At 39.6% G+C, this 14,156-nt stretch overlaps 1 protein-coding gene across 1 annotated transcript in view; it reads right to left on the bottom strand.

Annotated features, from left to right (window-relative positions):
- Positions 1–14,156, bottom strand: part of LOC106532353 (midasin) — a gene marked incomplete at its 5' end in the record, with an annotated part of 67,840 nt that overhangs the window by 4,467 nt on the left and 49,217 nt on the right. Inside the window, 10 exon segments of the mRNA XM_014028390.1 lie at positions 953–1,019; positions 1,419–1,533; positions 3,580–3,653; positions 5,186–5,360; positions 5,834–5,949; positions 9,063–9,152; positions 9,493–9,647; positions 9,882–10,049; positions 10,814–11,009; positions 11,087–11,188. Of these exon segments, the coding sequence (XP_013883844.1) occupies positions 953–1,019; positions 1,419–1,533; positions 3,580–3,653; positions 5,186–5,360; positions 5,834–5,949; positions 9,063–9,152; positions 9,493–9,647; positions 9,882–10,049; positions 10,814–11,009; positions 11,087–11,188 (1,258 nt within the window).

The raw sequence follows: 14,156 nt of genomic DNA, 5'->3' as shown, positions 1-14,156 counted from the left end.
AGATTTGGGCCATCTTGTGGGGGAAAAGCAGATTACTTCCTACTCGCGAGCGCCCCCTCTGGTGGGGAAACTTTTTTTCAGGGATACAAACTTTTTCAGAACACTGGTAGACGGCAGCCATTACAGACGAACATGTGTTGTCTGTAATGGCATTAGTGTGTAGAGGAGCAGCCAGGTCACACACTAATGTCATTAGTTTGTTATCATTACTAAGGTGCAGGACTGCTTTTTTTCCAATCATGTCACCTGCCTGGATCTGTTATTATCTCGCTCTGAAGCACGGAGGAGTGTCACTGGTCAGCTTGTTTCAACTGCTTTTTACGTCATGGTCTCATTTCCAGACTCATGCATTTTGTGAATGAAGCCGATATTTCAGTTAAAATACATAAGTAAATATATTTATCAGAGTATAGTACTACCCCCCAACTTAATGGATCATTATATGGATTCAATTTCACGTATTATAYTTGAATAAATACAGTAGTTGTAATTTTGGGACAGCGTTGGCAAATGTGTGCCGCAACCCAAAGAGACGAGATGCTCCTTGTGTCCTGACCCACAACAGCTCATTGTTTGTAGGGTTAGACACACTGATATTGATACCATGTTGCTTAACGGTGGCTCATGAAGTCCAAAAAGGCACATTTCCTGTATTTGGTTTGGTTCAGGGCTCATGTTTCGTCAAACTTTATTACAGCTGGCCCTGTGAGGACCACCAACACTCATGTGGTCCTCAGTGAAAATGAGTTGGACACCTCTGCCCTACACTGAGGAAGGATGACTCAGCAGGTGCTGCTGATCAAATCATCACTTCTACAGAAGTATTTTCTCAGTTGTCTGCTCTGGAGTATCCAGGTGTGTATTAACAGGATGTACTGTATTAACACAAATACTAGAAGCTTCCACATACAGCAACATGTGGCGGTCCAACATACAGGATCTTAGTTCTCACCTGAGTTCACAGATCCTGGACGGTGCTGGCGTGCTGACACAAACATCGACGTGGAAGTCTCCAGAAACTGAAGAAGAGATTTGAAAAAGGTCAGTCTGAAAGTTCACAACATTCAACCTTTAATGTAAACAAAGTTAAAAAGTTAGATATTTACATGTTTTCATTAATTTTTCATTCATTTCTATGTAAGCCTCTGAGAATCTATTTCCTCCTCAGAGGCAGTCCCTGCTCAGCTGTTGATATGTTACACCTCCATTTAGACTCCATCTTCTGAAATTATAACMTCTMTTTTCATTCAYGTGCAGAAAACACTCAGATTTTCCCGAGTGTATCCAMAGCTGSATAAAAGGTMCGGACTAACGAGGTGAAATGAAMTCTGATCCGTTTAAAGTGGATCAAATGTGTCAGGTGTGAATGCACCCTGTTTCCAGGACTGAGCAGTGTTCGGTGAACGCATGATTCCCACCTGTGCTATTCTGGTCTTCTTCTGCTGGAACTGACAGAGTCTGAGGATCCGAGCCCCCGACTCGTCATTGAACTGCTGCTGGAAAGGATGCAGCAGCTGCATCTGCTCACCGAAACTGAAGACAAACAGGAAAAAAAAAAGATCAACATGCACCTCTATCTGACATTATTTCTTTTAGAGTTTGAGTTTTTATTCAGTTCTTCATGTAACAGAAAAGTATTTAACAGACATCATCTCCCTGCATGTTTCTGTTGAAATCTACTTTTGTTACTTGGTAGACAAGACTCCTGTCGGACACTTATGATATGATATATTATTATTATATGATATGATATTCAGTAACAGAAAGAAAACTGTTGATGTTCCATATAGAGTTGATGGTGTCGAGATCTGTAGAGTCAGTGAGGTGAAGTTTCTGGGTGTCATCATTGACGAGGGTCTGACATGGAGACCTCACATAAATCATTTAAGAACAAAAATAGCMAAATCCATTGCGGTATTGTACAAAGTAAAGGASTTATTTAATGATAAAGCACTGTTTATKYTGTATAATGCAATAATTGTTCCACACTTAATTTATTGTGTTGATGTTTGGGGAAAAGCGTGTAAAACAATAACAAATCCTGTTTTTATTTTACAGAAAAGAGCTGTAAGAATTATTACCAGAAAACATTACAGTCACTCATCAAATTCATTGTTCCATCAGTTGAAGTTGTTGAAATTCTCTGATTTGGTTGATTATAGTATTTTASCAGTCATATATATGGCTCATAAAAATACATTATCTTCAAACATTCAATCACATTTTGTTAAAAAAGAGAGAGTTGTTACAATCTGAACGGGATAGAGATGTTTGTGAGACCTAAAATTGGAACCAGTTTGAAAGAATGRAGTACCTCAGTCCAGGGAATTAAATTACGGAATAATTTGGAGGATTACGTTAAAAAAGCCAGATCAATGTGTATATTTAAGAAAATGATAAAGGTAAATTTGTTGGGAGAAATATATTTGGGTATAAGGCACGAATTGTTACTCAAGAAGGAATTAATCCTTTATTGTTTTTTCTTTTTTTTGTATGTTGTAAATTGAAGATTTTTTTTGACTGAATTTAAGTAAAAGGGGTAGAAATCATAAGATTATTTTCCTCTTCTGCTACCTTTCATCAGTGTGCATTGCATTGGCAATGCACRCTATTGTGATTCGTTTCCCATCCAAGTCATGTCCAATTTGGCATGCTTCTCCTCCTGCATACTTTGTCCTAGAGCTGCCATTGTAATTTATATCTGTAAAGCCCCTGTGCCAAATGATGGCTGTGCCTTTTGGTGCCTATACAACTTGTAGTTTTTGAAATATTAATGTTTAATAATTTATAATGTGAGTCAATGGAGCCTTGTATTGTTCAAATACTGCCCCCTGCTGTATCTACTCAGTACTGAACGATAGTTTAATGAAATTTAATCTCAATAGTTCAGTGGTTACAATACTAATATGATTGTATTTTGATGTTTTACTATAATGTTGTCCTAATATTGCTCTATTGTTGTAATATATTGCAGTTTAGTGTCAACAATTGCATTGGTGATGTGGCCTCTTTCTGCACACATRCAAACCAACCCCTGGCAATGCCCTCTGCCACAGCTCAAATGGTCTAATGGTTAACTCTATGGACTTTCATGTGGGAGAGAAGGGTTCAAAACCCAGCTACAGTAACTTTAACAAAAAATCTCTACAAACTTCATATTGTCACACAATTATCCTCATTACAAACACCTGCTGACTTGACAAGCACAAGCTGGTATAGAAAACACATTTGAACTTGGTCACAGTTCATTCTGCAAGCCCACTGCTGCAGGTAAAGCCATGCTGCAATGACATGCTACAAAGGCAATGCAAACTTGTTTTTTACATCATAATAGACCATGTCTAGTTTAATTTGATTTTTTTTGTTGTATGTTGAATTTATGTTGTTTTGTTTTAAATGAATAAATTTTATAATAATAATAATAAGAATAAGAATAATGAATATTCTGTGTTCCACAGCGCTCGCTTTCTGTTTATTTAGATTCTTACAGGTCCCCGGTTCAATCGTCACTYACAGAGCTTTAGACTTCTCTACATGTTTGAAGGAATTGCGCACAACAACCTGACACTCTGTTCTCACCTGCACACAGACACCTGTCCAACCTCCAGCAGAGTGAGCGCGCTGATGATCACTGACAGGGATTCAAACGCCAGCTGCAACACAAACAATGTCACAACTTAAAAAGACAATCTACCTTTGGGAAACACTGTGTGTTAAAGTTTTGAAGTGTTGGAGGTGACTCTGCAGCAACGACCGCATCAAACTTTGATGTAAAACTGATAAAGTTACAGCAGGTTGTGTGAACTGGGTGGACAGTTGTACATATGGGGCGGCTGTGGCGGAGTGGTTAGGGGAGTCGTCCTGGAACCAGAAGTTCACTGGTTCGATCCCCCGTCCAGCCGTCTCAGTCGTTGTGTCCTTGGGCAAGACACTTCACCCACCTTGCCTACTGATGGTGGTCAGAGGGTCCGGTGGCGCCGATGTATGGCAGCCCCACCTCTGTCAGTGCGCCCCAGKGCAGCTGTGGCTACAGTGTAGTTWGCCATCATCAGTGTGTGAATGTGAGTGTGAATGGGTGAATGTCTGTTAGTGTAAAGCGCTTTGGGGGTCCGGAGGGACTTGAAAAGCGCTCTATAAGTTCAGTACCATTTACCATATAATTACTTTAGATATTTTGCTAACAGACAAACAGGGTTGATGACAAACATTTTTGCCAAAGTTTGGTATTGCACAATGTTTGTACCTTTAAATGTGCAGACTCTCAGCTAGTGCCACGCAAACGTTTAGCTCAATATTCATAAATTTGGTTAATTTGAGTTAAAAACATTTGTATCTTCCAAAATAAGTACACTTTTGCAGCCATTTTCAATTTATTTTAGCTCTAAAAACGAGCTGTAGAAGTACTGCCATTTATTTCTTTTATTCTTTTCTCCTGTTTTTTTTTTAGTTGGGAAAGGAAGAAACTGTTTTTTCTATCTTTGTAYATAAATGTACATAAGTGATAAGATAGTTTGGGTTTTGTTTAGTATTTTGGTCTTGGTCAATTTCAATAAATCTTTCGTAAAACTCKAATCAGTGTGCTTACATGGCTGCTTGAGTTGTGCAGAAAATGAATTATTTTCATGAATTATTTTCATGTTATGTCCTGATCAACCCTAGAAAAGTTGTAACAATTATTTAACAACTGTCTGAAAGTGAACAAGTGGCGCTGTCAATCAAAGGTAGACACAGGAAGTTATCTGTCAGTGGACTTCGGCTTTAGCTGCTATCATCTTAGAAAAGTAGGGGTCTCTGCAATGGTGTCTTGAATTGTTACACATCCCTCCACATGTACAGCGTTCAAATTTTGAGTGGCTAGCACCTTCCTGGCTCGAGTTATTGGCRTTTATCCAACTGAATYATTCTGGCTAATTCAAGSCCCACCCAAAATAGTCAGTCCGACCAAWCACGTCTTTAACAAACTCCTCCCACACACCAAGAACCTCCCACTGAGTGACTGCAGAGACTCATGTTGAATGATGTGGAACCACTGGTGGAAGATGAAGTGTCACTTAGAAAACAACTTGAATCAAATCAATTTTTTGTGGAGAATTATCTGTTGAGTTGTAGGTGGATTTTTAAATAGTTACTCTAGTTTATACCAGTACTATAACTTGTCGTAAACTTTCAGTAGGATTAGAGTCACCTGTTTGGAGTGGTTGTCCACCATGCTGGAAGAGTCGTCTATAGCCAGACAGATTTGGTACTCTCTCTTGCTGGGCTTAGTCCTCCTTAACCAGATCTTGTCTTTGCGGAATTGACTGGCGATGTAGGGAATGACCTTCCTCATGTTCAGACGCTTCCCTGTGCGGTAATCACCTCTGAGGAGCAGATCACAAAACAACACAACACAACACAACACAAAGCAAAGCAAAAAACAAAACACAAAAAAACAAAACAAAAACAAAAAACAAAACACAAAACACAAAACAAAACAAAAAAAAACAAAACAAAAAACAAAACAAAACACAGAAATAAAACAAACACAAAAAAAATCAAAACAAAAAAAAATCAAAACAAAACACAAAAACAAAAACACAACATAACAAAAAACACACAAACAAAACAGTAAAACAAAACACAAAACAAAACAATACACAAAAACAAAACACATAACAGAAAAACAAAACAGAAAAACAAAACAAAAAAGACAACAGCAAAATAAAACAYAAAACCAAAAACACAAAACAAAACACAAAACAAAACGAAAACAAACATTACTTGCATTCATCTGAATAGATTCACACAGTCAGTAATAAAACAGAAGGTTACAAGGTGACGTCTTTGTACTGACTTCAGTTTGGTGGCCTGAGAGGGTTCCAGGATGAGACGGAGCTGCTCACAGAGCTGCTGAGAGAGACCTGAAGTCAGAGCCTGGTACTGATGCCACATGGAAGATGCTGCAGTCTCCTGGAACACAAATAGGACACCCAGAGTCAGACACCTTTCATGGTGATAAATTACAGTAACTGAAGGTGTTTTATTTTTAAACGTATCACTTATTCTGCTGTTGGATTTTGAAACAGTTCTGACACCAAGTAGAAGAAGTCCAACTCTGTCTGGACTAGGGCTGGGTGATATTGGCAAAAAAATTAATCACAATTAATTGTGGTATTTAGCCAATTATGATTATTATGACGATTAATCCCCTGGATGCCTGCATGTCCTAGTCCAGAGGTGGGTAATCCTGGTCCATGAAGGCCACAGCCCTGCATGTTTTACTTGTTTCTCTGCTCCAACACAGCAGATTTGAATGAATAGGTGATAATCAGGCTTCTGCAGAACTTGGGGGTAAATCAGTGACTGAATCAGGTGTGTCGGAGCACAGAAACAAGTAAAACATGCAGGGCTGTGGCCATCGAGGACCAGTTTTTCCCCACTCCTGTCCTGGTCACATGACCAATTAAAAATATTTCTGTTCCAAATTGTGTTGAAGCTTCAAGCTATACATCAAGCTTTAAATTGTGTTGATAGGCCAAGTAAAACCACAGTTAGGATAAAGAAATTTAAAATAATTTACAGAACTTTTGTTTCTTTTAAATGTGTCATATTTAAAGCTTGTTGCAGTGGGAGGCAGCAAACATCAGTCCACCCTGTAGCCTCACCCCCACCCCACCAACCCGATTACTGCAGGAAATCTGCAGTCAGTCCACCTGGTGTCATTAATTGTATTAATCATCAAGTGGCAAAAAATAATTGATAAAAGTTTTTCTGATGATTAATTGCACACAATACGATTTGGACTCTGTACCAGTCTGTTGTGGTGAGGAGGGAGCTGAACTATAAGGCAAAACTCTCTGTTTACAGGTCAATCTACGTTCCTACCCTCACCTATGCTCATGAGCTTTGGGAAGTGACTGAAAGAACAAGCCGTGGATACAAGCGAGTTTTCTCCAYAGGGTAGCTGGACTCTCCTTTACAGAGAGAGTGAAAAGTTCAGTTATCCAAGAGAGACTCAGAGTAGAGCCACTGCACCTCCACAGCGAGAGGAGCCAGTTGAGGTGGTTCATCTGGTTAGGATGCCTCCTGGACGCCTCCTTACTGGGAGGAGACACCGAGGAAGACCCAGGACACAATAGAGAGACTTTGTCTTGAGGCTGGCCTGTGAATGCTGTAGAGTCCTCCCAGAAGAGCTGGAAAAGGTGGCTGGGGAAAGAGAGATGCAGGCTTCCCTGCTCAAGATGCTGCACCTGCGACCCGACTTTGGATAAAGAGGAAGATACTTTGGATAAAGTAGAAGACGCTTTGGATAAAGTGGAAGATACTTTGGATAAAGTGGAAGTCGCTTTGGATAAAGGCGAAGATACTTTGGATAACGGGAAGATGCTTTGGAAAAAGGCGAAGATACTTTGGACAAAGGGGAAGACACTTTGGACAAAGGGAAAGACACTTTGGACAAAGGGGAAGAGCTTTGGATAAAGGGGAAGACGCTTTGGACAAAGGGAAAGACACTTTGGACAAAGGGAAAGACACTTTGGACAAAGGGGAAGAGCTTTGGATAAAGGGGAAGACGCTTTGGACAAACGGGAAGAGCTTTGGATAAAGGGGAAGACGCTTTGGACAAAGGGGAAGACGCTTTGGACAAAGGGGAAGACACTTTGGACAAAGGGGAAGACACTTTGGACAAAGGGAAAGACACTTTGGACAAAGGGAAAGACACTTTGGACAAAGGGGAAGAGCTTTGGATAAAGGGGAAGACGCTTTGGACAAAGGGGAAGAGCTTTGGATAAAGGGGAAGACACTTTGGACAAAGGGGAAGAGCTTTGGATAAAGGGGAAGAGCTTTGGATAAAGGGAAAGACACTTTAGACAAAGGGGAAGAGCTTTGGATAAAGGGGAAGAGCTTTGGATAAAGTGGAAGATAGTTTGGACAAAGTGGAAGACACTTTGGACAAAGGGGAAGACGGTTTGGACAAAGGGGAAGACACTTTGGACAAAGGGGAAGACACTTTGAACAAAGGGGAAGACACTTTGGACAAAGAGGAAGACAATTTGGACAAAGAGGAAGACACTTTGGACAAAGAGGAAGACACTTTGGACAAAGAGGAAGACACTTTGGACAAAGGGGAAGACACTTTGGACAAAGGGGAAGACACTTTGGACAAAGGGGAAGACGCTTTGGACAAAGGGGAAGACGCTTTGATTAAAGGGGAAGATGCTTTGGTTAAAGGGGAAGACGCTTTGATTAAAGGGGAAGATGCTTTGGTTAAACGGGAAGGTGCTTTGGATAAAGGGGAAGACACTTTGGACAAAGTGGAAGTATGTAATCACTTTATTTAACATTTGTGTTTATCATCTCGACTTCAGTTTATTGAATACAAATTTTCTTACAATACTTTGGATAAAGGGAATATACYTTGGATAAAGTGGAACATACTTTGGATAAAGGGGAAGATACTTTGGATAAAGGGGAAGATACTTTGGATAAAGTGGAAGACACTTTGGATAAAGGGGAATATACTTTGGATAAAGTGGAAGATACTTTGGCTAAAGTGGAAGGTAGTTTGGATAAAGTGGAAGATACTTTGGATAAAGTCGAAGATACTTTGGATAAAGTGGAAGATACATTGGATAAAGTGGAAGATACTTTGGATAAAGTCGAAGATACTTTGGATAAAGTGGAAGATACTTTGGATAAAGTGGAAGATACTTTGGATAAAGTGGAAGATAGTTTGGCTAAAGTGGAAGATACTTTGGCTAAAGTGGAAGATACTTTGGCTAAAGTGGAAGGTAGTTTGGATAAAGTGGAAGATACTTTGGATAAAGTGGAAGACACTTTGGATAAAGTGGAAGATAGTTTGGATAAAGTAGAAGATAGTTTGGATAAAGTAGAAGATACTTTGGATAAAGTGGAAGATACTTTGGATGAAGTGGAAGATAATTTGGATAAAGTGGAAGACACTTTGGATAAAGTGGAAGATACTTTGGATAAAGGGGAAGATACTTTGGATGAAGTGGAAGATACTTTGGATAAAGTGGAAGATANATATGATTTTTTCCAACCCTACTCTGGACTAGTCTCACCTCCTCCTGAGTTCCTGCAGACAGTCTGTGCCAGGCCTGCAGTTGAAGCTCCATCTCCTTCCTCAGGTCTTCAGGGTTCCTATCAGCTGTCTGCAGAGATAGGTGACTGTGGTTCACTTTGCATGTCAGCACAAACAGAACTACATTTCAAAAAGAACTAATTTAAGACTTTATGGAGTTCAAGTTTAAATGAGAAATATTTGTAAACTGTGAAATGCTGGGCTCCAGCCTTCTTTTTTATTTTTGTATTGTAATGTAAATGTTCTTTTATTATTAATGTTTTAATAAAATATGTAGTCAAAAAAAGAAATTAGACTTTAAAAAACTCTAAACAGCAAACAAAACAAATTTTCAAAAATATAACTGATGCGTTTTCACACAATTAAAAGTAGAAGCAGCATTATTATAAAAGGCTGAGGTGTGTCTTCACCTGCATGGACTCCAGCAGCAGCAGCTCAGGAACCGTATGAACTGTGGATTCTGAGCTTCGCTCCCGTCGCTCTTCTTCTCTGGTCTGTTGTTGGTCTTTGCATTGCTCCTCTTCCTCTTCCTGCGTCTTCGTTTCCATTTCACCACTATCCACAGCTGAACAACAAGAAGGACCGTTCAGAAGGTTTTACACTAACTTTTGAATCATTTTAAAGTTTCTAAGCTCTTGTAAACCAACGTCTTACTTCCACAAATCAATTTGGTACATAAACAGTGTAGGTGTTTTTGTCTGACTCAACCCACTGCTTTAGCCCCTTCMACTTCTACCACTGTCAGAATTTATCAAATGTCAAATAAACTAAATATCACAGGAAGCAGAGCTGTTCACACCTTTCTGTGAATATTTAGAAGAGTTCAGCTGGTCAGGCTTCAGCTCCGGGACATCAGCGGCTTCCAACTTCTGCTCCTCTGTTTCCATGGCAATGTCCTCATCATCCTCATCTGGATTCTGGTTTTGTTGAGTCTCCGCTGGTTTCTGTTGCTCTGCACTGGCAACATCTGAAAGCAAACCACATTTACTTACTTTTACATTTATTTTTGTTTAGTCTCTGAAGACTATTCTTGTTCTAATCTTAAGGTACATGAAGAAGTAAATGTTTAGTTTGAAAGGCTTTTATCAGAAATGCAGATCTAACTCAATGTGAACAAAGCACTCATCTGAACTTGAGTCATCTCATTGACCTTTGTGGGGCTGCTGAAGTTGTTAAATCACTTCCCTCCTCCTCTATTCAAGCCAGCATTATTTATTCTTTATGCGTCAGCACGGTCATCAGCAGGTGTAGATTACCCCTTCACAATATTAAATAATTGTATTTCTCATAAAATAAGCTGAAATAATTACTGCAGAACATGATTTTTTTTAGATCTGATTACTCGATTAATCGTCAGAGTAATGGATAGATTAATCGATTACTAAAATAATTGTTAGCTGCAGCCCTAGCACGGGGAAAGCAAAGACGCTCCTCCAACTGAATGTCTGTAGCTCTCATGCTAAAGATGTTAGAGAGCATGAAGCTGGTAAACACCTGACATCAGAGGTCACTCCTCTATGCTGAGGAGTAAAAAATAGGGAGGAAAAAAGAAAACAAACAAAAAGGTCAAAGGAAATCATCAAACTTTTTTTTAAATTTGTTATGTGATTAATTGTCCTTATCGTGACAGGCGTGGATTTAATTTAGTTCTTTATTATTTCTTTGGATTGGACTTAATCTTTCAAAGTTTTTCTGCCACTGTGTGTTGTTTAGTAACWAAGAGTTACTGACCGTAGGTCTGAGTGTCATACGCCGTCTCCTCCTGTTTGACGTGTTCATATAGATCAGACTCCTGCTGGGCTCCATGCTGCCTGTTTTCAGTTTGGTCTTTGCTGTTCTCCACCGTACGCAGGCGCTTGCTAATACGCTCGTTATGGTCACCTGTCGACCGCTCGTTATCTGCCTGCCCAGGTTTTCTCTTGAAACTCTGGAACATGAAGTGAAACTGATGTRATTGAAAATAATTGAGTTTATGAAGATTGTGTGTTCAGAGGTTAACAGTACCTGAGTTTTGCTCCGAGTCTGTATTTGTGAAGCCATCTTAGCCATGAACTTGGACTGATGGCCCTCTGATTGGCTGGCATCAGCCGCTCCGCTGCMGTGCTCCTAATAGAGAAGGGAACCAAACAAAAACTCAATAAGAGTTAAAACTGGTAACTCAGAAGGTTACCAGTTAATAACAGTTCAGAAAACATAAAGAAAACTGAATGGACTGAAAAATATGACTCAAACAGAATATAAAGAGATCTTTGCAGCACTTGGAGACTAGTAAGTGCATTTTGCATAAGTCATCTTAAAATATTTTTAAAAACTCCCATCTTCAGTGTGATGTATTAAAAGAACTACTGTAGATCAAAGTATTTGAGCCTACATATACTCATCATTTTAATGAAAATCAAACTAAACAGCATAAAACATATAGAAATTTGTGTAACAATGCTTCTTGCCAATAGATCTTGTACCGTTTGGTAAGAAAACATGTGTGAGTTGTGCAGCAGAATAGAGTGTGTTAATAATCAGTGTGCATTGCCAAAGCAATGCACACTGCCAAAGCAATGCACACTACTGTGTTTCGTTTCCCATCCAAGTCATCTCAACTTTGCCATGCTTCTCCTCCAGCATACCTTGTCCTAGAGCTGCCATTGTAATTTATATCTGTTAAGCCCCTGTGCCAAATGATGGCTATGCCTTTTGGTGCCTGTAAAACTTATAGTTTTTGAAGTATTAATGTTTAATAAATTATAATGGCAGTCAATGCAGCCTTGTATTGGTTCAATACTGCCCCCTGCTGCATCTACACAATATGGTACTGCACCATAGTTTCGTAATATTTAACTCAGTAGGTCAGTGATTACAATATTAACATGATTGTATTTTGATGTTTTACTGTAATACTGTCTTTATGTTGTCCTATTGTTGTAATATATTGCACTTAAGTGTCAATAATTGCATTGGCAAGGTAAACCTTTTCTGTATACATACAATCCAATCCCTGGGATTGTCCTCTGCCACATCTCCTATAGTCTCATGATGAGCACTGTGGGCTTTCATGCGGGAGATCAGGGTTCAAATCCAGCTACTGCAACTTTAACAAAAATCTCTTCAAACTTCATATTGTCACACAATTACCTTAATTACAAATGCCGGCTGACGTGACAGGCACAAGCTGGTATAGAAAACACACTTGAACTTGGTCAAAGTTCATTCTGAAAGTCCAATGCTCCTGCCTACATTGTCCTACAGCTGCCATTGTAATTTCTATCTGTAAAGGTCCTGTGCCAAATGATTGCTTTGCCTTTTGGTACCTGTACAACTTGTAGTTTTTGAAATATTAATGTTGAAACTTTATTCCAAATTCATAAAATGGGAGTCAATGGGGCCTTGTAATGGTCCAATACTGCCCCCAGCTGTACACAACTTGGTACTGCACCATAGTTTTGTATATTTAATCTCAATAGTTCAATGTTTACAATATTAATATGATTGTATTTTGATGTTTTACTATATCATTATCTTAATATTGCTCTATTGTTGTAATATTATGCAGTTTAGTGTCAATAATTGTATTGGCAATGTGGCCTCTTTCTGCACACATACAGACCAACCCCTGGCACCACCTTCTGCCACAGCTCCAATGGTCCAGTGGTCAACGCCATGGACTTTCATGTGGGACATCAGGGTTCAAAACCCAACTATAGCAACTTTAACAAAAAATCTCTTCAAACTTCATATTGTCACAAAATTACCTTAATTACAAACACCTGCTCACGTGAGAGCCACAAGCTGGTATAGAAAACACATTTGAACTTGGTCCCATTTCATTCTGCAAGTCCAATGCTGCAGGCAAAGCCATGCTGCAATGACATGCTACATGGCAATGCACACTTGTTTTTACATCGCAAAAACCCATGTCTAGTTAATACTGTCTCTTGTTTTCAGTACACTATGTGCTGATTGTCAGCACCTGTGAGCAGCCAGTGGCAACTCCATGTCTCCACCGTCTGAAACTGAACTCTGTCCTGTGGCATGACTATGATGGACCCCACACAGGTGATCAGAGATTATCATCAGAATTTGGTATTAAAGAGGATATATTTTTTTCCTGCCTGCAGTCCTCCACTMAAACCCTAATAAATGTCCTGTGGGATCAGCTTGGACATGTTTAACTTCACAAAATTCTACAGACTTTTTAGTAAAATACTCTACAAGTAGCTGGAAAAAGCAGTTTTAAGTAGCTCTTTTACAAAATTTTCTTAGTGAGTATAACCCTGGACCCCCCCCAGGACTGCTTCAGGCCACAGCTGCTGGTTAACATGAACAGGTGTTCCTCATGATGTCAGAAGGTGTTGGAGGTATGAGGACGACTCTTGGTGTTCTGTTTCAGATTATATTAAAGGGGCTATATCATGTAAAATAACTTTTTAGAGTTTTATATCAAATTATAATGTTATCCTCTCATTAAAAACATACTCTGAGTCTTACTTTGACTCATTCATGCATGTTTGAGAAATCCTGTGTTGTCCTGAGGCAGCAGGCAGGGGTGCAGAAACGACTGGTTGGGACTAGAACCACCTTTTGGAACCAGCTCCTCCTCTGGCCTGTGTCTCCAAGCCGAGCCTCCTCATCACAGAGCACACCTCCACAACCCCGCCCATGACTCCTGCAGGCTCTCAGCAGCAACAAAGCAAACAACTGGTGAAACTGAAAGTGTCTGCTGAGCTCCCAACACTACTATTCAGCTCTTTTCAAATTCAAAATACCTCTGAGGAAATGTGTTTTCAGATGCCAAGTAAACTCACTGAGCTACCATATCACAGCGCACCCCCCCTCCGCAGGCATCCCCTCCCCCCACACGTTGAAATGGGCGGGACAGAAGCGGAAGGAGTTTCTTAAAGAGACCGGCCAATTTCAAGGTGTTTAGAAACGGAAATGATGAGGATACGTTTATTTTCTATTTAAACACAAAACAGCCTTTTAATAACAACTAAAGGTGACATAAGCTGCGTTTCCATTGCAAATGTGCGCAAAACTTTGTCGATATTCTGTTAATGTCGAAAAAACACAGTTTCACAAC

Source organism: Austrofundulus limnaeus, unplaced genomic scaffold (genome assembly GCF_001266775.1).
Source record: "Austrofundulus limnaeus strain Quisiro unplaced genomic scaffold, Austrofundulus_limnaeus-1.0 Scaffold756, whole genome shotgun sequence".
In the NCBI taxonomy this organism is placed as follows: Eukaryota; Metazoa; Chordata; class Actinopteri; order Cyprinodontiformes; family Rivulidae; genus Austrofundulus; species Austrofundulus limnaeus.
The sequence above is the reverse complement of the archived record's forward strand: the minus strand, read 5'-3'. Positions and strand labels throughout refer to the sequence as shown.